Genomic DNA, 26,308 nt, shown 5'->3' with positions numbered 1-26,308 from the left:
TAGGTCTGGGATAGAAGCCTGAGAACCTGCATTTCTAACAAGCTCCCAGAGGATGCAGATGGTGCTGGTCTAAGGACCACACTTAGAGTAACAAGAGTCTCTCTCCTCCTAGTCTTCCCTAAAGCTTCTCCAAACAGGCTGTTGCCCCATGGAAACTTGTCAATGTTGTTAGTGACTTCCACAATGCTGAATCCAAAGGTCAGTTCAGAGTCAACATTTAATTTGATCCATGAACCTACCCGCAGCATTTGACACTTGATTCTCTTTGACACACTTCCTTCACTTGGTTCTAGGTCACCCAGTTTCCCCCTCCGTCCCTGGTGGGTGCTTGTCCATCTTGTTTGCTGGCTTCTTTTCTTCCTCCTGACTGTTAAATGTTGTAGCATCCTAGTGTGTCCCTGGACCTCCTCTCTTCTTCAGTGAGGCCACCCAGTCTCAAATGCCATGAATCTCCTTATAGTCCCTACATTTCTATCTCCATCCTGGACCTCTCTGGTGAACTGCATACCTGAACCTCTAGTGGTTCCCCTGACTTCTTCACATGGATATCTGATAGACACTCCAAGCTCATTTGATCTAATAATGAACTCCTGGTCTTTCTCCCAAACTCCTCTCCACCTCAGTAAAGCTGAGCTTGTCCCTCTAGCTGCTCAAGCCCTCAACATTGGGGTCCTTTTGGACTCCTCACTTTCTCTCATTACCCACTGGAATTTCTCTCACTACCCAGTGGAATTCTGATGGCTCTACCTTCAGAACATACTGCCAGATCTGAACCCTTCTTTCATCTCCAGGGCTTCCTGAATGTAGTCATGCTCATCTCTCACATGGACTATTTTAATGGTCTGCTCTCTTATCTTCCCTGCCTCATCCTCACTCCCTAAAGTCAATTCTTAATGGCAGCTGAAGTAATGAGTTTAGCAGGAGTCCAGTCATGTCACTCCTCTGGTCAAAACATATCAGTCGCTCCTTACTTCACTCAGAGGAAAAGTCTAGGTTCTGACAAGGCCTGTAAGACCCCATGGATCAACCCACCACTACTCCTACCCTTGTCTCCTCCTATTTTCTCCTTAGTGCACAGACATGCATACTTCCCCGTAGCCACATTAATCTTTTGGGTGTTCCTTGAACACTCCAGGTACATTCTCACCTTGAGACTTTGACACTTGCTGTTTCCTATGTCTAGAATATGCTTCCTCCAGATATCTGCATGATTCGCATCATCACCTTCATATCTTTGCTCAAACATCGCATTCTGTCGAGTCCCTCCCTGACTTTTACCCCTCAGTTGCCATCCCTCTTATCTTGCTTATTACCTTCTAACAAGTAATAATTTACTTAACCTCATAAGGACAGGGAGTTTTTGTCTATTTTGTTCACTGCTGTATCCCTAGTACCTAGAATAGTGCATGGCATATAGCAGGTGTTCAGCAAATACTTGTGGAATGAATGAATGCTCCACAGACTTTTTTCCACAGGCAGCTCTCAAGGTTAAAATTTATAGAGAGGTAGGTGAAAGCCCCTTTGGGCTCAGGCCAAAACAACACTGTCTGTCAACATATTCCAAAAGTTTTCATTTTAGGGTCACTGGGTATTATCTGGCTGGAAATAAAGCTTCCTATCTTCATCAGGTTCCTTATCATCCTCCCAATTATCAGTTTAATACTGAGAGGAGAATGAGCAGAGTGAATAGCACCCTCAAATTTCCAACAAGGCCCTGTCACTAGCTGGCTTGACATTTGGCATTGGAAAAGATTTCTGGCGACACTAAGACTTCTCCATGGTGCTGATAATGTTAATGCAAATGTCTATCCATAGAGTGGGTGTGTGCTGGGAATTCTGCCCTTAGAGTTGCCAGGGACTATAGAACAATCAACAGCTACTTCTTCATGTGGAGAGCTTAGTGCTATAGCATTTTTAACAAAAGCTTTTTGGTAGTTAGGATTATGAGAGAATGTTTTGCCTAATTCCTTATGGAGGGTTTTTAAACGTGTGGTTTGGATAGGATGATATACAGTTAACAAGTAAGGAAAACCTGACAAGATGCATGAGAAGAAGGTAAATCTGGAAGGGAAAGGAAGAAGAGCTTTGAGGGAATGCTCTAAGCCCTGAAAAATGAACACAAAGGAGCTAAAAGGAAAAGTGAGTCAACAGACCTTCTGTAGCCTAGCCTCATAGTAACTTTTGGGATAAATCACTTTGATACCGTCAGAGAATGCCAGGCTTGCCATCACTGGAGGCGATTCCCCCTGCCCCACTCCCCACTCCCCAGGCCTCCCCGGGGTGGGTGGGGATGCTGTCTTCCAGGAGCTACAGTCAGAACCGGTTCACAGGGTTGCTCTGGAGAGTGGAGAGGTAGAGGTAGAAAGATACTAAGCAGTTTTCAGATTTTTAGTTGATCCTCCCAACGACACTATGAAGTAAGTACTATTATTCCACTTTGTAAATGAGGAAACAATCACAGAGAAGGCTATGACTAGCCGATGAAGACAAAGCAGGGCTGTAAGCATCGGAACTGGGCTTCTAACCCCATTGTCTGTCTCTGGAACTGACAACTGGACCCTCGTGCTGTCCAGCTGCAAAGCTGAGGAGCGTGCCCTGGTGCATGGCGAAAGCACTCAGAGAATTATTCGTTAACAGAATGACGCCTAATTGTGGCACGAGTGGGGCACAAGGAGAAATATGTAAAGCGGCAGAAGCCGGGGCAATGACAACCAGAGAGCAACAGAGCTGTTCCAGACAGCGTGGGAGAACAAGGGCACACCAGTTAAAGCAAGGAGGGAGCAGAGCCCTGCTGCTGAAAGAAAACCAAGGGAGGAGAAGACAAAGTGAACATCGACACATGCTCTGAGGCAGCCAAGGTTTCGCCAGGGCAGCGACTCCCGGGGACTGGATCTACAGACGGTGATGTGTGACAGGGTGCAGGCTCCTCAAGGAGGACGTGGAGCACAGCCCCACAGGTACTGACCTGTCAAGCACAAGGCAAGGTGTCTGTGGAAGGACAGAGGCAGACCAGGCGGGGAGTGGTGGCTGGCTCCCTGTGGGGCTGAGGGGTGGGGACTGCAGTTCCAGCAACCCACTTGGATGGACACAGGCTCTTTAGGCTGGGAATGCTGTGTACGGTTTAATGCAGTTGTTTAAATTGTGCCATTGGATTATTTCGAACATCCTTTCATTTAGACTGAATGACTGAGTCTGATAGGACTGGAGAGATTACTGTACACTCTCTGAAACACACCCAGGGAAACTGAAAGTGAAGCACTTTCATTTTTAGCTTAAAGTGAGTAGCCTGGATGGAAAATTCATATACAATTATTTACTGATTCCCCAAATTAATTTTTCAAAGATTCTAAGCAGGCAGGGTTGATTTGGCTCACAGGCTTGTGTTTGGGTACCCACTTCGATCTAAGGCTGCTACAGAGGCTAGAACATGCACGCCTGCAAGGCTACCTTGCCCATAAACAATATCCCCCTGTTAGTTCCACTGATAACCTGCAGAAGGTAAGAGCAGGAGAGACAGGAGGGACTCAGAGGTCCTTCTCTGTGTGCACACTCACCTGTCAGGGAGAGGTTGAGGAGATTTTCGAATCTCTGAAGGCAGTGGCTAAATTGTGCATGACTTTCATCTCCAGCTGGCAAACTTGACTGTGCATAGGAATCCTCGACAGTGTTTATTTAAATATGAGGATTCTGCCCTCCTCCCTTCTGGTTCATAGGTTAGCAGTGGGAACCAGGAGTTAAAGCACTCTTTCAATAAGTCTGAGCTAGACTTCTTACGACACCTGAGAGTATTTAAATCTCCATTTTCAATCAAATATTATGAAATAAATAGGACTTGGCACATGGAAGGGCAGAAAAGAAGTTGCTTATTATTCTCAAGAACACAATCAATTTACTTTCCATTGACGTCTTTAGTAAGGAATTTATAAACTATATCCCATGGGGTCGATGTGGAAAAAAGAAGAGAAGCTTTCATAATATATGTGCACAGTTAACTTTCTCATGTATGTAGAACAGCTTTCTCTCCGAACCTACCCTCCCCACTGTGGGAAGAGAGTTCTGCCTTCCCATGATTAAATAACAATTCTTGCTTTGCTCTAGCAGTACACGTAGCAATGTTTTATGGCAAGTGCCAAGAATGATGTGGGCTAGACCCTGAGTTCCAGCTCTTTTTTTTTTCTTTTCAAAACAGGAAGATAATCCTGGTCCTGTCTCCTTGGTGGGATTGTGGTCAGGTTCAAATATGCAATCATGTAGGGGAAAGGAGCTGGGAAATGGCTGAGAAGAAATTACTGTCAGGAGACGTTATCTCGTTTCCTTCTCACGTGGGCCCTTTTGCCTCCCCCTTTAAAATGCAGGTCTTTGGGGAGTTGGAATCTATTTTTTCTGAAGGGAACCCAATGGTTTGAGAAGAATGCAGACTATCGCAGGAACCTGTGCGGGCTGGTTTCTTAATGCACATCCTTTCAATAAGATGTTGCACGGAATTGTTTCGAACTCATAGGCTCTATTCAGTATGAAGGATTTCCAGGCAGAGCCTTTAATTCTTGCCTTAAGTGGTCAGCTCTGTATCATGCTCTGGCTGGAAGCAAATTACCAAGGGGAGAGGTGGGGGCTGGTCCTGATCACTCAGGGTTGGGGCTCTGAAGGGGCTCATTTTCCTAAGCAGCCTGGGCCCAAGGCCTTCCCTGCCACACCTTTTCAGGTTAACATTCCATCTTTTCTCAAACTCTGTTTTTCTTTTATGTGTATTTTGTTGCATGTGGAAGAGCAATATGGGAGTAGAAAAAAAGGTTTTGGGCCAAATAATGCAGTATGGTTGGAAATGCTTCCCTTGTGCAGATTTGGCATAAAAATAAACTTCTCTGGGAGAGGGCTGTTGGTGCTTGTTGTTCATTAATATGCTGAAATGATTTCGCACCCCCCCTCCATTTTGAAGGTTCTTTGAGGCTGATTTTTATTCAGTTTTTTCCCCGGGAAAAAGATAAAATGGGTGGGGGGAAGAGGTGTGAGGGGGCAGGATGTAGAACTTATGAGAAATACTACCATTTGTGTGGTTCTTTTAGTTACATAAGGCTTAGGATCTTGGATGTCTATGCTTGGGGATTGGTGTCTTCTCAGGAAAGAAGACATTTAGGGAGAGCTTTCTTTCCAAGTGCCGTCAGCTGACCTTGACCTGTAGTTAGCAGATACGGATGTGCAGGACAGGCTCACTTAAACACAGAGACACGATTCCTGCCAAGCCCACACGTCCCTGGTGAAAAACCACACACGCTAACATACACATGTGCACACAGTCCTTAGTGTACATGTAAGACTCCTCCTTCAGTCATTCCTTTTTTAGCATTCGAGGGGGAGTACCTATTTGATGTGGACCCAGCTAGGTGAAAGCAAAATGTATTATGGTTTTTGTTTTTGTTTTTGTTTTAAGAGGATCCCTTGAGTCAAACCAAAGCCCTTGATTGGGATGGAAACTCTGTAAGACCAGGGGCTATCGCTGTCTTGGTCCCCTGTGAAACCTAGTCACTCAGCTTAGTGCCTAGCATGGAGGAAGTACACAGGAAATATTAGCTGACCCATGATTTGTGTCAGGGGAGAGTTCTGGGAGTTCGTAGCCTAGAGGGTGGGTGGGTACCTGGCTGGGGATCAGTGTAGTCCACAGTGTAGCCATCCAGTTGTAGAAGTTCCTGAGGCTCCGCTTTTTTCTCACGATAACTGCACATGGCAAATGTGTACTGACTGACCTGGGAAGGAAAAGCACAGATGGTAAGTTTGCTCTCTTATGGCCCATCTTCCCTGAAGAAATCTTCTCCAGTCAACCATGTCCTTATCCCTGAGGCCCTGTACTTGGCATCTGGGATCCAACTGCATTTTGCTACCTCCCGGCTGTGTGACTTAGCGCAAGTTACTTAGCCTCTCTGGTCCTTTGGACCCTCCTGTGTAGACTGGATGCAATCTGAGAACCGACCCCCTCACTGGCATATTGTGAGAACTGAATGAGTTCACATGTGCCGTGCACTTGGGATTTGTTCCTGGCACTAAGTGCTTGATAAAAGCTACTTGCAGTTATGATTGCTGTTTGTTATTTGAATTGGCTAAGCCATTTGAGATAGCCATTCTTTGTAGGTCAAAACTGGTTAAATAGCGGCAATTTGATAGGTTTTACCTAATATAACCCCAGCCCTGGCCCAGATAGCTACGTTCCCACAGGCCTTTTGGTCAGCAGTTAGGGACCAGAGCCTCGTTTATAAATGCCCCAGCAATTTTATCTTTTGCGTGCCAGTTCTCAGTATCAAGCCACATATTTTGTTTCCCCTCTCTCTTCTCCTACAGAAGGAGTGCTTTTGGTTGCTTTGAGAAGTCTTCCTTGCTTCTCAGACAAGTGCAGGAGTGACATGCTGTCACAAGCAATGAGCGCTCGATCGCTAGGTGCTGGTCACAGTCGAGCCATCCTCAGCCCCTGACGGCATGGCCACTGTCCCTGGGCAGTCCTCACTGCCAACACAGGCATCCCTGCCGGTGCTGGGTGGGCGCTCCACAGCTGCAGGCCGGCCTTCAGGACCCTGTCGCCACAGTGCATGCACACCCGGCACGGATCCTTCACATTTCTACATCTGGCTCATCTGCAAGGAGCCTGTGGGAGGGCGAGCATCCTTCAGGGTTTGGGCCAAAAGCTCGTGGGCATGTTTACCATCCACGATGTCACATGTCTTGGAGAAGGAGTGCCATATCCCTTATCTCTTTAGTTCCCTTTATTAAGAGAGACATTTTCTAAGTGAACTTTGATCCCTACTGGGGACATTTTTAGCCTCCTCCATGGTGAGCTCTCTCTCTCTTTTTTAAAGGCAATAAGAAATCGGTGCTTTCAAGCCCTGTATCCATCTCCCGCATCATCTAGGGTCTGCTGGTCCTAATGGCAGATAAAGGGAGAATGATTGTTGTATCTACTGCTGCCCTCTGTTGGTTCTTGGTGACAACTTTCTTCATAATATGTATGATCTGCCTAACCCGCTCTAAGTTACAGTGTAAGGCCTGGAGGGACTTCAGGGGAAATATATGGCCAGATCACTAAGTATTTTCATAAGTAGACATGTACTATTCTTTGTAATAAGCAGAATAACCAATGGCATCTTCATCTAAAAAGGAAGGTTAGGCGTGCAAGCAGGGGGGTCACATTGGCCAGAGGTCCTGCCCAGCTCTGACAACCTCCCACCTAAGTCTCAGCATCCTTGTCTGTATTTTACGTGCATCTTACTGTTGCTGGGGGATTAACTGAGCAATGAAGGGCTTCACATACCATGGGCGACAATCACAGAGCAAATGCTCAATATATGCATTTAAATAAGCAGCTTCTTTGCATTTAGTGCCAACATTCCAACATAGAGTAGTTGAGTAGGCATATTTGCCTAATAGATTATAAATCCTTTGAAGGTAAGCCTAGGGGGTCATACATCTTCATTATATTTCCTTCCTTATAAGCAAAATCTATCAAATAAAGGGCATTTGCTCTCTGAGTCTGATTGGTTCTAGAAAGTATGAACAGAGAAGGTTTTTTCCTTCAGAGTTTACATATGTTAGTCCAAGCACAACATCAAGCCTTTCCAACTCATTACTTGTCTGAATAACTGATTTCCCAGGTCTCAGGCATGACAGTGGTCACACACATTGCTGGACTGCTTTTGTGATGATTTTTCACTTGTCTCTGGCAACACAAGAGATAGTAGTTTGTTAATGGGATGATTAGCCAGAGAGCTGCAGACACTAACTTGAGATCAGAAAAATATCACAACAGAAGGGTGTTATTTCAAGATTCATGCATTTACTATTGCTACACACTTCGGGCTTTAAGATTTTTCTGTTCTCTTCCGGGTGCTTGCTTCTGGTGTGCTGTACTCTGCTGCCCTCTTCTGGTAATATGGCAGAAGTTGTCCTGACAAACGGGACTGGCATAAACTAGTTGGTGTATTAGACAGCATTTTAACTGGGGATTTGGTGACTTTCCTTAGAAAACAAAGGCAGGGAGAAGAAACTTTAATTACTGCAAATTTCAGGGGGAACCTCAGTTTTTCTGGAGTGTTTAAAGGGTGAGGGAATAGTAAAAGGTTTGGGAAATCTTACAGTTTTTTTTTTTTAAGCTTCTACAAGACATCACTAAGTAAATGAAATGAATGTTTCTCTGCCACAGTAAAATTCTCTTTAAACTGTATTTTCATAAGTTAATGATATGGTGAATGCTATTGTAATGATGGCACAGAAGCACCTAGAATACTTGTCAAAAGTCAGAGAGTTGGCTACCACTGCCAGAGATGCTGGGCTAGAACATCAGAAAACAGAAGATCCCAAAGGTGTAAGCTCTGCAGTCCTTTCACCCTTCTCTCCAAACGGCACTTCCTGATGTCTGCTGGTCATTTGAGATCCTGATTGCCGTTAACATGAAGGCCACTTGGTAGAGTAGAGGGAGAATAGGTTTTGGAGTTACATTATACAGACCTGGATTTGATTCTCAGATCCCGTATTTTCTAGGAGTGTGACCTCAGTTAACTGCTGGGACTCAGTTTCATTATCTTTAAATGGAGATGATGGTAACAATTGTGGAACATTTCTTATATTTGAATACAAAGCATTCATTTTCCTGGTAGCTGAATTCTGATTTTACTTACGGAATCACAGCCTTCCCCAAATTCAGCCCATTATATAGTTTGTGTAGGGCCAACTGAGCCCTGTGCTGGAGGTAGAGTGGGTGGGACATGTGGCCCAGGCCTAGCCAATCAGCATCACATCGACTTGGCTGCAGTGATTGGTGCAGGGTTTGGCACATGACCACATTGGGCCAATGGAAGATCAATCAAGGTATGAGCTCTAACTACAGGGAATGAAAAACTTTCTTTCCTCTGGGGCTGCTGAAGTGTTGTAAATCTTGACCCTCCCTATTCTGCTGCATGAAGAGATGTTGCTCATCCCAGAGCACAGTTAAGAGATGGTACTGATAGAAAGTCAAAGCCTTGATAGCTGTGTTTGAAACCTGGACCTGCCCATCCCAGAAGACTCTTTATTCAACTGCTACTTTAATTAACTAACCAATACAGTTCTTCCCCTTTTATAACTTATGCTAGTTGGGGTTAATTGTTGTCATTTGCAACCAGAATATAAATAGAAATGCCCTTTAAGGCAATGTAAATTTGGATGGGAAAAATAGACATTCATTCAGAGAGTTCTAAATCACTCAACTACTTAATATGTTTTATGATTCATTTTGGGGGGGGGTAAGTTATTTTAATATGGTTTCCTGGGTGACAACTGTTATATTCCAAGGCATTTTACATTATCTGACAATATCTTATTCTGATTTAGTGATTGTTCTGAAAGCTGGAGCACTCAGAGTTTTTAGTTTTTACATTATCTGTAGAGAATCAGCAACAGAATATGGATTTAGGGTATTGGTTCTATCTGATGCAAGGTAATCGAGTTCTAGAACATTGTACGTGCATAAATCTCTTTGGGCATGAGTCCCACTTGAGTGCTTGGAATCATGGAAAACCTTTGGGGTCAGAAGACCTGCATTAGGTTTCACATTGTCTGCCTATTAGCTGTTGACCATAGACAAGTCACTTAGCCACTCTGAGCCTCACTTTCCTCAAATATGAAATGGGATAAGACTTGTCCTTATCATAGAACCGAAAGGCTGGAAAGGCCAACTTGATGAACACTTTACAAAGTCTAAGAGACCATATAAATATAAGCAACTGTTAGCATTATCAGAAGACCCACAAAATATTATGGTTTGTATGGTTCTAAAAGGGGGAAAAAAGGCTCAGAAATACTTTGGATGAAGACAATCAAAAACTGATTTTAACCAGGAGTCTTTTGGGCATAGAGTAAAAATATTTTATTTTTAATTTAATTTATTTTATTGAGTACAAATATTTTTAAAATAAAAAGGTCATAACGATGAGACTTTCTAGTCTGATCTGGATGATGAATTGGCTGTTTCCATTCTTCCCCTGTATACCCAAGAGCTCTACACAGAGCTTTATGGAATTGGCACCTTCATCATTAGCATTGGTTTGGTCAGAGTTCCTAACAATGGTGTAATCAGTGTGTTTAGTCCTTACCATGGCATCTAGGCTTTAGAATGAATTTACCAGCAATTTCTTGATTTGGGGTGCTGAGGACCCATTTCCCCTTAATTCCTGTGTTAGAGTTTGCAGCCATATTTTGGGGGCATTTACTGGAATGTAAAGGAACACGTCTGAGGAAGCTCTGTCATGTCATCTGCATATAATCATGTGCGTAGCTACTCTGATGCCCAGCTCCACGGGCAGGGGCACATAAACTCTGAGAGGTTGTGGTTAAAGGGGATGGAGCATTCACTTTAAAAAGGACAATGACCATGGAGGCAATGTTTTTCTAAAGGTGCTCTCCGGACAACCTGCATCAGTTATCTCCTGGTGTACTTGTAAAACCTATGATACCTCAGCCTATTCCAGAACTACTGCAGCAGAATCTTCTAGATAGTTCCCTGGGATGTGGATTTTATTTATTTATTTTTAAAGATTTTATTTATTTATTTGACAGAGAGAGAGAGATCACAAGTGGGCAAAGAGAGAGGGGGAAGCAGGTTCCCTGCCGAGCAGAGAGCCCAATGTGGGGCTCAATCCCAGGACCCTGAGATCATGACCTGAGCCGAAGGCAGAGGCTTAACCCACTGAGCCACCCAGGCGCCCCTGGGATGTGGATTTTAAATAGCACCCAGTAAGGTGGTCCAGGCCCATACTTGGAGAACAGCATCTCATTGCATAGGAATACTTAAGTCTCCGGTACAGAAACACCCTACAACTGCCTTATTCCTTCTATACCTGAGGAGACAGGGATCAGCCTCCAGCCACATCCACAATGTTAGCTCCAGGCCTTAAAAACGGGAATCGCTGCTTTGGTTCAAAACCCCTCTGAGGATGTCCTTTGTCCCTGGCTAGTAGGAATTCCATTTATAATCTATCCGTTGGTTCCCCCAAGGTAGAAGCACTAAAAGGAAATCTTACTTAGGGAGAATTTTAATAGCACTGTCTGACAGCCAAAAATGGAGACTCAGTGTGCTTGTCTGTGTGTGTGGTGAAGAGAGGAGAGCTGGGGTGGAAGGGGAGACGATTTTGAGGAGACTGGTGTTGGATATGTTCTCTTCCTCTTAGTTTTTCAAACTATTTTCCTCATAATAAATCTAATGAAATTCTTAACTGTGCTGGAAGTTATGTGCTGGAAACTCTCTCGAAAAACACTTCCTAAAACCTAACATCCAAGCAAAGAGGAGTAAACATTCAGTATGTCTCTTGGGTGGATAGGCTGCATCTGTGTGGTTTGTGCACTGGGCTCTACAGAGCTGGCTCCGAGGCTGCCTGGCAGGTGGGTGGCAGGCTGAGAGGACCCTGCTTCCCTGCCCAGCTCCTTCATCCTTCCCCACGTTTGGCCAGAGTGGTGACCCTTGCTCCACTTTTGCATTTTGAGTTTTGGTGGAAGGGTCTGGTGGCTACATAGGACCTGGTGTTTGTGTGTCCTCGGGACTGGCATCAATACTGCATACAGCCGTTGGCTGCTGATTGTTACTGCTTGTCCTATCCTCCTTCTCTTCAAGCAACCTGAGAGGTTTTGCTTCCCCAGAACTGGGCCAGAATTGGAGGCCTTGACCTTCTCTCTTGCAACTGTGGTGGCACTGGGATTGTTTTGAAGGGGGTGAGTTTTATGACTATCATTGTGATAAAGCACCTGTAAATGTGATCCCTTAAACAATGGAGAAGACAAAAATGGAAAGAATCCAAAAGCAAGGCTATGTTTTCTAGGTTGGACCAAGGCACTTTTAGATGTTGTGGTGAGCAGGGCCAACTGATGGTGCGCTGTCCTGACCCCTCTGGAGGCCACAGAGGTTGTTAAGGGAGGAATCTGATTTCAGTTGAAACAGAAGGTTTAATCTGGAGGATCAATGCCCCACACACTTCACAGCTATTGAAAGTTAAGAGAATCCCAGGGAAATGAAACATATAAAAATCCCGAAATTGTTCTCTCCTGCCCTCTGGGATTGATGCTGAGTTTTAGATGGGCTATGCCTGGCCTTTACCGATTTTCACAAGGGAGCACAGAACTTGCTCTTTAGCAGTTGTACAATTCCTATCTTCTCGCGGTGGAAGGAGCAGCATGAAGGGCCCTGAAATGTCTGTGCTCTGGTAGCTCTGCCAATAGTCGCTCTGCTTTGCAGTTCAGTTCAGATCCTACGGACATGGCTCCCCTGATATTTTTGGCACGTTTCCTCTTATTTTTTCTTCCTGAACAGTTTTTTCCCCCTGAAATCACTTGCAAAGTAAGAGGTCGGCTATTTCTCCTCAGTGCTTTGTCATTTCAAAGATTTTCAGAGCCAAGTCATGTATCCTGTGGAGAAGTAACTAGCTACCTTGAAGGGTGAAGGGAGACTATGTGTCAAGGTGAGGGGGGCCCCTTGTCCTGCTTCCTCTGGGAAGCTGTCACTGGCCACTGGCCACTCTCCAGGATATGATCTTTCCTTTCTCAGAACCATGTGAAGCCCAGGCTGGGTCCATCTTCTCTCTATTTTCCTTCTTTCTTCCACCAAACATCTCCTGGGCCAGGTACAAAGCTCAAGGATGGATCCATTTTTGGTGGGCAAAGGAGGGAAGGACACAGAGATGAATGGGAAACCGAACTGGTCCTGCAAGCACACCATCTACTGGGAGAGGCCAGGCCGACTCACAGGTGGATTCCAAGACAGGAAGCTGTGCCCAGTGAGAACTGAATGGGGAGAACCTTGCATCATCCTGTTCTGCTTCTTTTAATGCATTTTGTCTTTCTGTTTATTACACACTCTCTTTAGAGGGGACATCAGCTATTTTTGCCCACCCAGCATCCATATCTCTTTCTAGTAATGGCACCTGATTTAGCACTGGGGACAGCCCAGTGGGACTGTGAATCAAAGTGCCATGGAGTGTCTTTGCTAAAAGTTGGGTGGGTGACCCAAGCTGAACCAATCTCTCCCTCATATTTGGCCCTCGAGTGGAGATGCAAGGATAGAATATGGTCGGAGCCAATTTTGTCTTCTGACCACATCGATGACACTGGCTGTGTTTCCCTCCACCTGGATTTCTGGAACCTACTCTGAGTCCTGTAGTAAGGATGGGTCATTCAGGTTTTTCAACAATCCTATAAACTACTTCAAAATCCTTCTAATACATTAATATTAATACCTTAATTAGCTTGGGTCTATTTCTGCTGTTTGCATATATTAAGCACTATAACAGAGACCATGAAAGTGAAATACCAGGCCTCATAGTTCTTCTCTATGACCTACCAATGTACCCTACACAAAGCAGGTGCTCAATAAATGTTGGTCCGTTGATAGTTTAAGGAAATGTATCTCAGGATGAAATGTCCTCCTTTGCCTACCTGTGGATTATTTAGGGGTTGGGTACAATTCCAAAGTTTTCCTCAGGCTCCTTTATTCTAAGGCTTTGTTGTACCCCACAGCAACTGTGAAAGCAAAGGTGACCTCTTGCTTATAGCCAGAGAAATGCATTGCCTTAGTGGCACAGCAAAGACTTGACCAGATCTACGGAAAGGCTAGTCTTAGAAGGCCAGAGTTGGTAGAACTTTCAAGGCCATTAGACCTAAAAGACAGTTGCTTTATAGTGAGGTTTTAGAACTGGAATTGCTCTAAATACTAACCCAATGAAAACCTTTAGTCACTAAACTACAGGTTGACTCACTATGTGGCATCTTGCAGAATATGGCATATGTTAATTTCTTATATGCTTTGATGGAACTTGGAAACTGAAAAGAGGCAATGGCAAATTTCCTTGTAAACTGAAAAATCTTGATGCAAGAAGCAAATGAACCAAATTTTAAAAAGGCAGGGGAGAGTCTCAAGGACAAGCATAACTTTTCCTGGAAATTTTTTCTTAAATAGACAAGATAGAAAAGGTACTATTCATATATTACTCATGTATTATTAACACCAGTATCTGCATCTCCATCTGCATCTATATATAGATGGATGTTTCTTGCTGCATGGTTAGTAATGGTCCCAATTGGGGAAGCCCACAAGTCCTTCAGAAAGGAAAATTCTACAGGTACTTGAGCCAAAGCTATATATGCAAACATGGAATAGTGTCATAGTGATTTATGTTAAAAACAAATAAACAAACAAACAAACACCCAAAAAATGAGCTGCAGGACAACATGAAGAGTTTAGTTATATAGTTAAAAAAAGGGTCTATCTGGAGAGATAAAATCCAGAGTGTTAAACATACTTGTAGGAGGTCAGTTAAGACTTCTGGAAGCCCCATGCATCAAGAAGAGTGGAGAGCTCCTGCACAGGGAATTCAATACCAAAATACTAAACAGTAAAACAGACGTCAAAAGTCTGAGTAAATTCTGACTTTTCTCATAATGCGTATCTTTGTACTTTTAGAAATAGCAAATACTTCTACAACAATGTCAGTGTTCCTAATGCTCCAACTGGGCCCATGCTTGCTTCCTCCCTGGGGACCTCCATCACTGGTAGCATGGTAGGCCACTTCTTCTATTTATCTTATGTGTTCTTGTATCTTTAGACTTTTAAAAGAATGAGCCATTAATTTTTAGAGATTTAAAGTGATATAGAAATAGGGAAAAGGAGCACAAGGGAGTGTTGTGGGGACTAGAAATGTTCTACATCCCTCTACATGATGGTTACACACTTATACATGTGTAAAAATTCACTGAGCTAAATGGTTGAACATTGCGTATTTTAGATAAGTTATACCTCAAATAAAAAAACATTAATTACTGCTATCAAAACTTTAATACCAATGGCTTTTAAGATGGAGTTGAAGAGTTACCTGGACCAGTACAAAAAACCTTTTCTTCCATCTCTTCCAGACATTCTTACCGATGGCCCATAAATACCTAAGGAAAAGAAAAAGACCAGAGTCGCATTAATGCTTGAGCAACTACACTGTTTAACTCATTTGACCATGAAGCTTGGTACTCATAAACAAGGAAATGCATGCAGCTCAGAAACAGAAAGCAGATTTGGGAGCTGTGTGATTGAGGATAAGGAATAGCAGGCAAGTTTCACTTCCATTTATAGAAAGAATTGTGGCCCCTCATCACAGTTGACTGAGATTCCTTGACTGATTCCAGAAAGTAAGTTGGAAAATGTTACATTGTGACTTAATTTTTCTATGTGCTAAAAGTCTATTAGGTAGGGAAATCCTGCCAGGTGCTGCACAAAGGAGGAAAGAGAACACTAAATTCTACAATTACAGCTACTTTGCCTCTTTCAAGTCTCAGTCAGGAATCCACCCCCCAACCCTGACTTTCTTTTTCTATTATTCTGTCAAATGCAGGTATATTACTGGGAGGAAGTTTCCAGTCAACAAAGAAAGTCCTCCCTATACTCTCCCCCTTTCCCAAATGCTTCTATGTTGATGGGAATTAATCTTGATACGGACAAAGGAGATAAAAGGAGAGTTAAGAACCATAGAGGCACAATCCAAGCTATCTGGAAATTTTATGAGCAGTGTTACTACTTCATTCGTGAATTACTCCCTCCGCCTTGTGGACTGCTGCACGCCCACTGGCATTGATCAAGGAAGTGAGGTTTTCAGGCTCTACTGGACCAAGTGAGGAGAGATCTGGTCATACTCAAAAACATGCAAATACTTGAGCTCCAAAACAGGCTTTATCTGCTATAAAAACCAACTGGACAACATCCAAATCCTCACTTCACCTGGAATCAGACAGAATTTCCGCTTTGGAACATAAAGTAGAATGCACCTAATTAAAATTTATACTGTTTGACAAATTTCAGGGGCTCTCAGAACTGGCCAGTGGCCAAAATCTGCTCAGATCTTTAAGCCAGAAATCCAGGAGTCAACCTGGTTCCCTCTCTTTCTTCATCCTTATTCCTTAATTACCAAGTGCAGTTGATTTTTTTTTTAAAGATTTTATTTATTTATTTGAGAGCGAGACAGTGAGAGAGAGCATGAGGGAGGAGAAGGTCGGAGAAGCAGACTCCCCATGGAGCTGGGAGCCCGAAGTGGGACTCGATCCCGGGACCCCGGGATCACGACCCGAGCCGAAGGCAGTCGTCCAACCAACTGAGCCACCCAGGCGTCCCGATTTTTTTTTTTTAAACTACTGCAAAGTTCTCCACTCTGCTCAGTCTCTCCCCTTCACACCCTCACTAATTCAGTCCCACCCCACGGTTCTGCTTCCATGGACAACTGTTGAGGAAACTCTTAAAGGGTGTCAGGGATACCGAGAATGATTTCCATCCCCCTCCTGGCCATGACATGCTTCCTACCATCTGCGAATGTGATCATGCCTTTCCCTGCTGAAACTCCTTCCGTGGGTCACCCCCATTTACATGAATGGGACCTCAAACTGTGGCCACTCAGATCCCACTTTCCTGATTTATCCTAGATCTTTTACCTATTCTATGGTTTACTGGACATTTTCCTTTAAAATGACTTATTTAACATGAATAAATTTATTTTGAAAGAAAACTTTATATTATAGACTCGACACATTAATTATATCCCATTCCTTCTCCAGCATCTTATGTTCAAACTCACATTCTTCCTAAGTTTAAATCTCTACCTTGATGTCATGGCCTCCTGGATCTTGTTGATAATCCTTCCCTTACAATGATCACACTGCTATAATTTATTTGTTTTTATATTTATTGTTCCTACTAGACTGTGAGTGAGCTCCTCAAAGGAAGGAACTTTATTCTTTCTCATGTCTAAATTCCTAGCACAGAACCTTGTTGTTCTTTTTAGATTTGTAGTATAGTTCTTGATACGTATATAGTAGGAGGTCAGTGTACACTTGTTATATTTCATTTGGTTTTGAATGCCATGCTTTTGGGAAACCAGAGCAACATTTGCAAAGGTTTCTGATGAGATTTTAAAACACTGCATAAAGACATCCAATCCATCACCAAATTCTTTGAATTATCTTTCCAAAATATATCCCAATTCTTTCTATCCCAATGCTACTCCCCAGTCAAGCTTCTATGATGTCCACCTGGGCCATGGTAATAGGCTCCTAAAGGGTCTCCCTGCTTCACTCTTGTCCCTACTCCACTCGCTACACACCAGACAGAGTGACCTTTTAAATGGGTAAATCAGGGGCGCCTGGGTGGCTCAGTGGGTTAAGCCGCTGCCTTCGGCTCAGGTCATGATCTCAGGGTCCTGGGATCGAGCCCCGCATCGGGCTCTCTGCTCAGCAGGGAGCCTGCTTCCTCCTCTCTCTCTGCCTGCCTCTCTGCCTGCTTGTGCTCTCTCTCTGTCAAATAAATAAATAAAAAATCTTTAAGAAAAAATAAATGGGTAAATCAGATCATTAATACACTCATTCTAAATCAGGATGGGAAACTGTGGAAAGGTTTCCAGCTGGGCAGATACACAATTATATTTCTATTTAAGATGGTCCCTGTGGCTGCTGGATGGAGAAGGCACTGTGGATGAAAGGGGCAAGAGAGAAAGCAGGGAGATTAGCGAGGACACAGTTGCTATGGTGCAGGTGGGAGAGAGAGGACAGTGCCTGGACTGGGACAGAGGCCATGGCAGTGGCTGGACGGCTGGTAAGTACATGAGCCCTGAGGCCAACCTCATCAGCTTCACTCTTGTGTGGATTACAGTCCTGTAATATAATTCACAGTCCTGGACAGTGCTCTCAGCCTTCTTAAAATAATCTATTAACATATTCATGGCAGAAACTGATCTAAATAAATGGGAGGAATGGCCAGGGCTACCGACAGAGAGAGAGAGAGAGAGAAGATTCTTTGGCCTATAACTGTCAACAGTACTGTCTTCCAGTTCTAGTTGGGATGGTTGCTCTGAGATGCTGGACAAGATGCTTAACCTCCTGGTGTCCTGGAAAACAGGGCAGGGCCAGCAATGGTTCTTCTCACACAGGGTTGTTGTGGGGATTAAGTGAGATGATTCTTGTGGAGTATAAGCATAAGGCACAGCAGAAAGTAGATGCACATTAAATGTCAGCCTTATTATAAACTATCTCTGGGTAGAGAGGAAAGCCTATCATTGCTAGTAGTAAATATTAGCTAAATATGTGAAAAGAAATCTCCCTGGAAATATGGATATATATAAATAGATGAAACAAAAATCAAATGAAGAAAGCAGGTGAAAAATTTTGTATTTGTAGTAATGACTGGCAAGGTTGTCATAGTCTCGTACTTCTCTGGAATTACATCTAGTGCAGCTAGTACCTGTTGTGTCTTTCCCCATGATTTGAACCCACATAGAGAGATTCAGAACAGTGAGCACAGACACTACATCTAACATTTATAGTTTTAATTGACAGGAATGGAAGCAGGAAAAGGAGTGCACGAAAACCCACAGAGCGTGACTCATACTGAGGCATTAATTCCCCCTTCAGAATAAAGATCCTAGCTACTGCTTGGCCATGTTTTACTACTGTGCTATGCTGTTCCAGGCCCTTCCCTTGAATTTATTGTACTACCTGGAGGGGTTAAGGCCTTGAATCTGGAGCTATGTCACCTACCTGTATGTGCAACCTTCAGTAAGTTACTAGGCATATCTCTGCCTCAGCCTCTCATCTGTGCAATGGGCACAATATCAGGAGCTACTTCAAGGACTGTTGGGAGGATTAAACAGTGACTGGAATCTACAGTGGTCAGAATGACACCTGGCACAAAGTAAACACTTATGAGCTACTTCATGACATCACTGCTACTATTTTACAGTTGAGGAAGCTGAAGTTGCAGGAACCTGCTCAGGGCTCTGCAGCTGGTGAAAGACACAGCCAGAATGGAAATTCAGAACAGCCGGGTTCCAGAGTACCCCTCACACGCTGCTATTCTTCCTCCCATTTTAGATGAGGACAAACTTTGGTGTCTTCACCCAAATGAGAACGCAAATTGCTTTTCCAAGTGAGCTTCTCTGGTGAAAGGCTTCTGAAAGGGAAAGCTGAGTGGGATCAGAGAAAAATCAACAATCCTCCTTAGCAAAGTTATCAGTTGGTTTGTGTGAAGGAGGGGCTTTCCCTCAGAGGTTTTCCTCAGAATTTATTGCTAATTTGGCACATAACAGAAGGTGTCAAAACCGAGAAAAACTGAGGGCTGCACTGTATCTTTTCTGTCTAGTCAGCTCCGGCTCTGTGTTCTCTTAGATTGAAATGTGCTCAGTAGACAGAATGAGAAGTACCTGGAGCAGATGGGAGATCTGTCCCTGCAGACATTTAGGTGGCTTTCCCCTCCAGCTCCTCATACTACAGGCAGATCTATCTGCATGGGCACGAGTGGCCTTCAACTCTCTCTTCAGACAATGAGGATTATGGAGATTTGGATTTACAAATAGAAAAATCAGCATTCTAGTGTTGTGAACAGGTATTTAGCCTAGTGTTTATATCTTAGGCTCAGAATGGAAAAACCCAGGTGGGAATTCTGTCCCTGCCATCAACTGTCCTTTTGCTTAGCTGTGTTGTGCCTCAGTTTCCTCAGCTGCAAAACAGGGATAGTGTGTGAAGTTGTTGTAAGGACTCAGGGAGAGCATGCATGGTGAGTTTAGCACAGACGGCACATGGTAAGTGCTTGGTTACATTAGGCAATACTGCTGGTTGGCGTTATCCTTAGTAACAGCAGCAGCAGTGGCAGAAATAGTAGTTCTGGTACAAAGAACATGTAACTACCAACTTTGCAAAGGATTCATCTTTGAATTCATTTGAATTTATGTTCGACTTTGGGGTGCACATCTATTGGGAAATAAAACAGTATGCATGTCTGGGTTTGGAGCTCCAGGCTACATTTTGCCTTGTGATTCTAACCTACCCTTGCTTGTACTATTTTTGTAAAACCTATGCCAGTGGGTCATTGACACCCCTGTCATTTGCTGGGGGCATTTTAGTTAGATGAGAGGCCAGAGTGAACTATGAAGGGCTAAACAGAGAAGAAAAAGATGCTCTTTGGTCTTCCATGGCCCCCTGGCTTCAGCATCCCTCTGCCTTGGGGTTCCTTGGAAGGGGAATATCCCTAGTAATTCTTGTAACTTGTGAATTGTATATATAAAGTATATATAAAAGAAAATGGGATGGTCTTCCTTCACCTGATGTTTGTGAGTGTTAATGAATGAATAACTCAGCTCTATTTATTAAGTATCTTCTGTGCTTAGCACTAGGTGTGCATATGGTAGTGCTCCATAGCAATTCATGAGGAAATTTTTTATTGTATGTCTTTTCCCAGGACGGATGAGTACCTGGTACAGAGAGAAGATATGTGGTCCCCTCAGGACATCTGCCAGACTCACCTGTCCCTGGACACCGTACAAAGGGTAAGGATGGCTGAGAGGGACATGGAAACCAGGGATAGGTTGAGGTTCAACCTTGGGGGCTATGGACCCAGAAGTCAATGAAAAACCTAGAAAATGAGGAGTTGGTGCCATTCTGGTCTAGGTGGAGATAAGACTCAGCCCTGAGGGAGGAGGGGCTGCATTTGTTTTTCTCTGTGTCCCTGTGCTGTCATGGCACCTAATCCATCACAAGTGGGAATGAGGCAGGGCCTTTTTAAAAAAAATTTTCTTCCTGCTAGAAATTCTTCATGTGAATTTCTTCTAAGAAGGGCCGTCACACTGAGACAAAACCAAGATTCACACTAGGAGGCATCCCTCCCTTCCTGGGAGAAAGAATGAAAACACGGAGGGTGCTAAGACTCCAGATGCTTCAGTCTTCGTGCAGCAGCCCAACAGAAAGAAGCATGGGCTGGGAAGAAGCACAATAAATGAATGAAAGCAAACAATGATGACAACAGTCTCCAGCACCAACTCTTATGTAGCTGTAGCCCTAACCACGTATCAGTCCCTGTTCTAAATGCTTTACATGTATTAACTCATTTAATTATCTCAACAACCTTATGAGGCAAAACTATCACAAGCTCCATTTTATGCTGAGCAAAATGAGGTTCACAGAGGTTAAGCAACTTGCCTACAGCCGGTAGGTGGTTAGTGCCAAGGACTACCTCCTAGGTGATTGACCTAGCTGGCATTTATAGACAATAATACAATAGGGAAGATAAAACAGAATCATGAACGTATTCAATTAGTCCAAAAGAAGGCAAAAAAAAAAAAAAAAGGAGGAAAAGAGGACAAAGATTAGATGGAATAAAGAGAAAACAAAAAAGCAAGGTGACAAATAGCAATTTAATTTAAACCTAATTATATCAATAATCACATTAAATATAAATAGGCTAAATATTCCAATTCAAAGGCAGAGATCTTCAGATTGGATTTAAAAGGCTAGAGCTAATTTCATGCTGCCTACAAGAAATATACTTTAACTCTAAAGGCATGAGTTAAAAATAGTAGGATCGAAAGGATTTACCATGCTAACATTAGTCTTTTAAAAAGCTAGAGTGGCTATATTACTGTCTCACAAAGTAAATTTCAGGGCAAAGAATATTCCCGAGGATAAAAAAGAACATTTCATAATAAAAAAAGGGTCAATTCATCAAGAAGACATAATAGCCTTAAACATTTATGCATTTAAGAATAGAGCTTCAAAGTAAATGAGACAAATGTGGACAGAATTATAAGAAGAAACAGAAATATCTATAATTAAAGTCAGAGATTACAATACTTTTCTCTCAATAATTGTTAGAAAGTCTGTATTTGGACAATTTCAACAACACTGCCAACCAACTTAAACTAATTGACATTTATAGAGAATAAGCCAAAAGAGAGAGAATATGGAATCCTGAAAATATTCAATTAGGTCAGTAGTAGTAGTCTTGTTTGAGAGTCTGTGCCAATCTGAGTGGTGTTTTGGAGATTTGCAGGGAGGAGAGACAAGTGTGATAGTTTTGAAGAACAAGGTCTATAGTAGTGACACAGCTAAGAAAATGGAAGAAGAGAGGGGATTTTGAAGAACCATGGCTGAGACTTATAAACTGTATCCCCTTCACATTTTGTTGAAGCATAACAGGAAAATCAGATTTGCTGTAAATTACTCTGGGTTGGTGTACTATGGTTCACTGACTGAATCCAAAGTGGCATCAGGCGAGCTCTGCATTTCTTTTAAGTTTTTGGTCCTTTGTTAAGGTGGGAATAACACAATTCTAGACCTGGCTTCAATGTTTAATTTCATTTGGGCAAGTCCGTTCACCACTCCACATCTGTTTCTCTATGTGTAATGTGGCAATTAATTCATTCACTTATTCATTAACACAACATTTAGATTAATTTATTGAACTTTTACTACAAGGCAGGCCCTGTAATAGCTACTTTGAATAGGGGAGACAAATGTCCTTAGTGACAAGGAACTCACAATTCAATGGGGGAAGAGAGACAACAAATCAATAAACAAAGAAATATATGGTGTGTGAGATTGTGATAAGGGCAATCCTGAAAATAAGACACAGAAAAAGAGAGAGGACACAAGTGGGGCAGGAAAGGAAGGCATTCTGATATGGTACAGAGACCTGCAGAAATCAGGTGAGCTATGTAGAAAGCTGTGTGAAGAAGAAGATGAATCCAAGGTAGAGGGAAGGGTGGAAACAAGGACCCTGAGGTGCGGGTGCACCTGGAGTCTTTTTTTTTTTTTTTTTAAGATTTTATTTATTTATTTGACAGACAGAGATCACAAGTAGGCAGAGAGGCAGGCAGAGAGAGAGAGGGAGAGCAGTCTCCCTGCTGAGCAGAGAGCCCAATGCGGGGCTCTATCCCAGGATCCTGGGATCATGACCTGAGCCAAAGGCAGAGGCTTTAACCCACTCAGCCACCCAGGCACCCCGCATCTGGAGTCTTTGGGGAAGAGCAGGGAGGCCCATGTGGCTGGAGGAGTGATCAAGGTCAGGGAGGTAGTGGAGTCTTTATAGCCATGGTAACAACAAAGCGTTTTCCTCTGAGATGGGGAATCATTGGAGGTTTTCCAGCTCCAGCATTGGAGTTGTATGAGCCAACTTCTGTGTTAAAAAATATTACTCTTGGGCGCCTGGATGGCTCAGTTGGTTAAACACCGACTCCTGATTTCAGCTCAGGTCACAGTCTTGGGGTCCTGGGATTGAGCCCCACATCAGGCTCCATGGAGTCTGCTTGAGATTCTCTCTCACCCTTTGCTCCACTCCCTTTGCTTGCACTCTCTCTTTCTTTCTCTCTCTCAAATGAATAAATAATAAACAAACAAACAAGTAAATGTTTTTCAAAAATTACTCTTGCTGCAACATGGGGGGTTAAGGGGGCAGGAGAAGAATAAATGAAACAAGATGGGATTGGGAGGGAGACAAACCATAAGTGACTCTTAATCTCACAAAACAAACTGAGGGTTGCTGGGGGGAGGGGGTTGGGAGAGGGGGGTGGGGTTATGGACATTGGGGAGGGTATGTGCTATGGTGAGTGTTGTGAAGTGTGTAAACCTGGAGATTCACAGACCTGTACCCCTGGGGATAAAAATATATTATATGTTTATAAAAAATAAAAAATTAAAAAAAAATTACTCTTGCTTCCTGGTGGGAAACAGAGTACAGGGAAGCAAGGACAGCAGTAGGGGGACGGACTGCTTACAGAGTAAGGGCACAAGTGAAGGGGAAGAAGATTGGAGACTTGTGTCCAAATGGTGATACAGTGGTGGTGAGGAGAGGTTGAACTGTAGGTTTATCTTATTTGCAGTGAACAGAATTTGCTGCTGGATGAGATGAGGAGCAAAAGTGAAAGAGAAATGTCCAAGATGACCCCAAGTTTCTTGGTCTGAGCAACTGGGTGAAGGGAGAGGCCATTGGAGATGGGAATATAATGATAACTAGTCTCTATGAGGCTATTTCAGAGATAAAATGAGAAAGTGAATGTGAATACATTTGCTGAGATTGAAAACACTATGTGGACGTAAAATATGAAAAATTACTCTCCGAGGACTTGCTCATTGTCAAACAGGCCCAGATCCTAATGTCTTAAGGCCAGAAAGCAGCATTGACTTTCTTACTAACATTTTTCTGTTCAATAAGGAAAGTTATTCTGAATGGCCCCGTGGTTCATTCAAGGAACCACAGTCCACCAACAAGGACTCATTCACAGTAATTCTGATTTTCCTTTTATGTTTTAATAAACGTGAAAGTAGATACAATTTATAACCTCAGTCATGCTTTTTAAAATTTCCTTCTCTCTACAATTCTTTAAACTTTAACACTATTCTGATATTTCTCTCTTTTACCACACAATGGGGCTCAGTGAAGCTATTTTAACTTTAAATGAAAAAAAAAAACAAAAACTGCAGTCCACAGTAAACATTTTTATTTTCTTTGTCATCTCTTGCACAACTAATGCTGCGCATGCCTGATTTAGGCCACATTGGGTCTGACAGTGTTAGTAAAAAAATCATTGCCTACTTCTCAGGGCTCCTTGAGGCCTTCCTTGTTATTTCCTAGCAGAGCGGTGATTTTTACATGGCAGTCAGTGATATGAAATAGCTATGTAAACTGTCAGAAGGGAGTTACATATTTCTTCTGTCATCCATAGGGTCAAGGTAGTCTAAAATGTCTCAATAATTTTGCAAATGAATCAACAGAAAAATTAGTGAATTCAGATCAGTTACTTCAGTTTCCAACACAGTAAATGAAAAGAACGTGGGAAATGGGAATGTGTTCCATAGAAAAATTAATACCTGTGCAAGGTGTACCGTGGAGCTTAAATGTGGGAGTACTTGAAAAACTCCTCGTTTGGTGCTTCAAAGGGGCTGAGTAGGTCGGGTGAGGTACTGATCCTTGACAGAAGTTTAAAAAAACTGAACTTTTGAGGACACATACATTTAGTCATACTTTAGTTTTGTCTCTCTCTTTGGTCTGTCCTACTCTCCTCATTTCTGTCTCTCATCTCCTTCCATCCTACTCATTCACACTCTGGTTCTTTTAGCAAATAGTTACTAAGCATTTATGAGCCAATAGTTTGCTAAATATTCAGAATCTTTTCCTGTGTGCTATAGAGACCTAAAAGAATTCTCAAACCTATTGTCTTGAAACTGGAATGTTTACATCAAGGGGGAAGAAATATGAGGGAGAAATTCCACTTAACATTTTTAGAATATATGCCAGGAGTATGGTAAGGAGGAGGAAAGCTGACTTCACAAATATTTCATGAGAATCTTCATGAGATGATAACTTGATTGAAGTGAAGCTAGCTGCCCTTCATCATGGACGGCTGAAAAAAGACTACATGTGTAGCAAGGGTCTGAGTCACTCTCCACAGCCTTTCCATGGCCTCAGGCAGAAGAGTTTTGGCATAGTCCCATCTCAGGCTCTGGGAACAGTTTGGCTTCGAGTTAATGCCATGCAAATTCTCTAAATCCATGCCAGAGCTCAGATTCAGTACTGGGCCTCCCACTTGTTGGGAGACATTTTCTCTTCAGGAGTTCCCCATGCCTGATTGCCTCCAGTGCCCTGACTGGAAAGTATCTATCTTTCTCTGGAACCTTGAGCATTCCATGTTCCCTAAAACTCCAAGGCACCAAAGCTAGAATGCTGTTCTTTATTCCCCAACCACATGTTGCTGTGGTCTGCTCATCTGCTGGGGAGTGTACTTCCTGTCCTGACCGTTCCCTCCTGGATCTGTTTAAAGTCTCTATTTAAATGTCTTAATCAGTGGCTAGTCCCTAGTCTTGGGTTTTTGCATTCCCCAAGCCTCTAGCACATAACCAATTCTCAGTTTTCATGTCAATTTTATCACTTTAAGCCATCTCATAAATGCACACACCCCAAAGAGAATTGAGATGTTTCTACTGAGCAGAGGGGCTAAGCAGAATGATACCCAGTTGGCAATTGGTACCTGCAGAATCCCTGAAAAGCAATCCACTCCCTTCCACTGGTTAGACATCCCCCCATTCGGAATTATATGGCCCAACTTCTCTCCAAGTGACCACATTTACTGAGATAGTGGGGTCTAAGCAGTTTAATAGGCCATGGCATATATCCAGTTGTCAATAAACATTTTCTGTACAAATCATTGATCTGTGAAATGAAACTTACTTCACTTATTCTTTTTTTTTTTTAAAGATTTTATTTATTATTTATTTTGACAGAGAGAGATCACAAGTAGACAGAGAGGCAGGCAGGCGGAGAGAGAGAGAGAGAGGGAGGGAAGCAGGCTTCCTGTCGAGCAGAGAGCCCGATGCGGGACTCGATCCCAGGACCCTGAGATCATGACCTGAGCCGAAGGCAGCGGCTTAACCCACTGAGCCACCCAGGCGCCCCTTCACTTATTCTTTTTATGCTACTTGAAATCACTTAATTGTTCATGCCTCTCAACCTTAAGAA

At 43.1% G+C, this 26,308-nt stretch overlaps 1 protein-coding gene across 25 annotated transcripts in view; it reads right to left on the bottom strand.

Moving 5' to 3' along the window:
• The window catches only part of CADPS (calcium dependent secretion activator), a 477,655-nt gene that overhangs the window by 155,664 nt on the left and 295,683 nt on the right, over positions 1–26,308 (bottom strand). For all 25 annotated transcript variants that reach the window (XM_047690232.1, XM_047690260.1, XM_047690359.1 and 22 more), the window contains exons 9-10: positions 14,871–14,937; positions 5,633–5,741 (exon numbers count right to left, since the gene is read on the bottom strand). In XM_047690232.1, the coding sequence (XP_047546188.1) occupies positions 5,633–5,741; positions 14,871–14,937 (176 nt within the window). The remainder of the gene's footprint in view (positions 1–5,632; positions 5,742–14,870; positions 14,938–26,308) is intronic.

The sequence above is a fragment of the Lutra lutra genome, chromosome 1 (assembly GCF_902655055.1).
Source record: "Lutra lutra chromosome 1, mLutLut1.2, whole genome shotgun sequence".
NCBI classification, from domain to species: Eukaryota; Metazoa; Chordata; class Mammalia; order Carnivora; family Mustelidae; genus Lutra; species Lutra lutra.
Note: the sequence above shows the minus strand (reverse complement) of the source record. Positions and strands in the feature narration are given on the sequence as shown.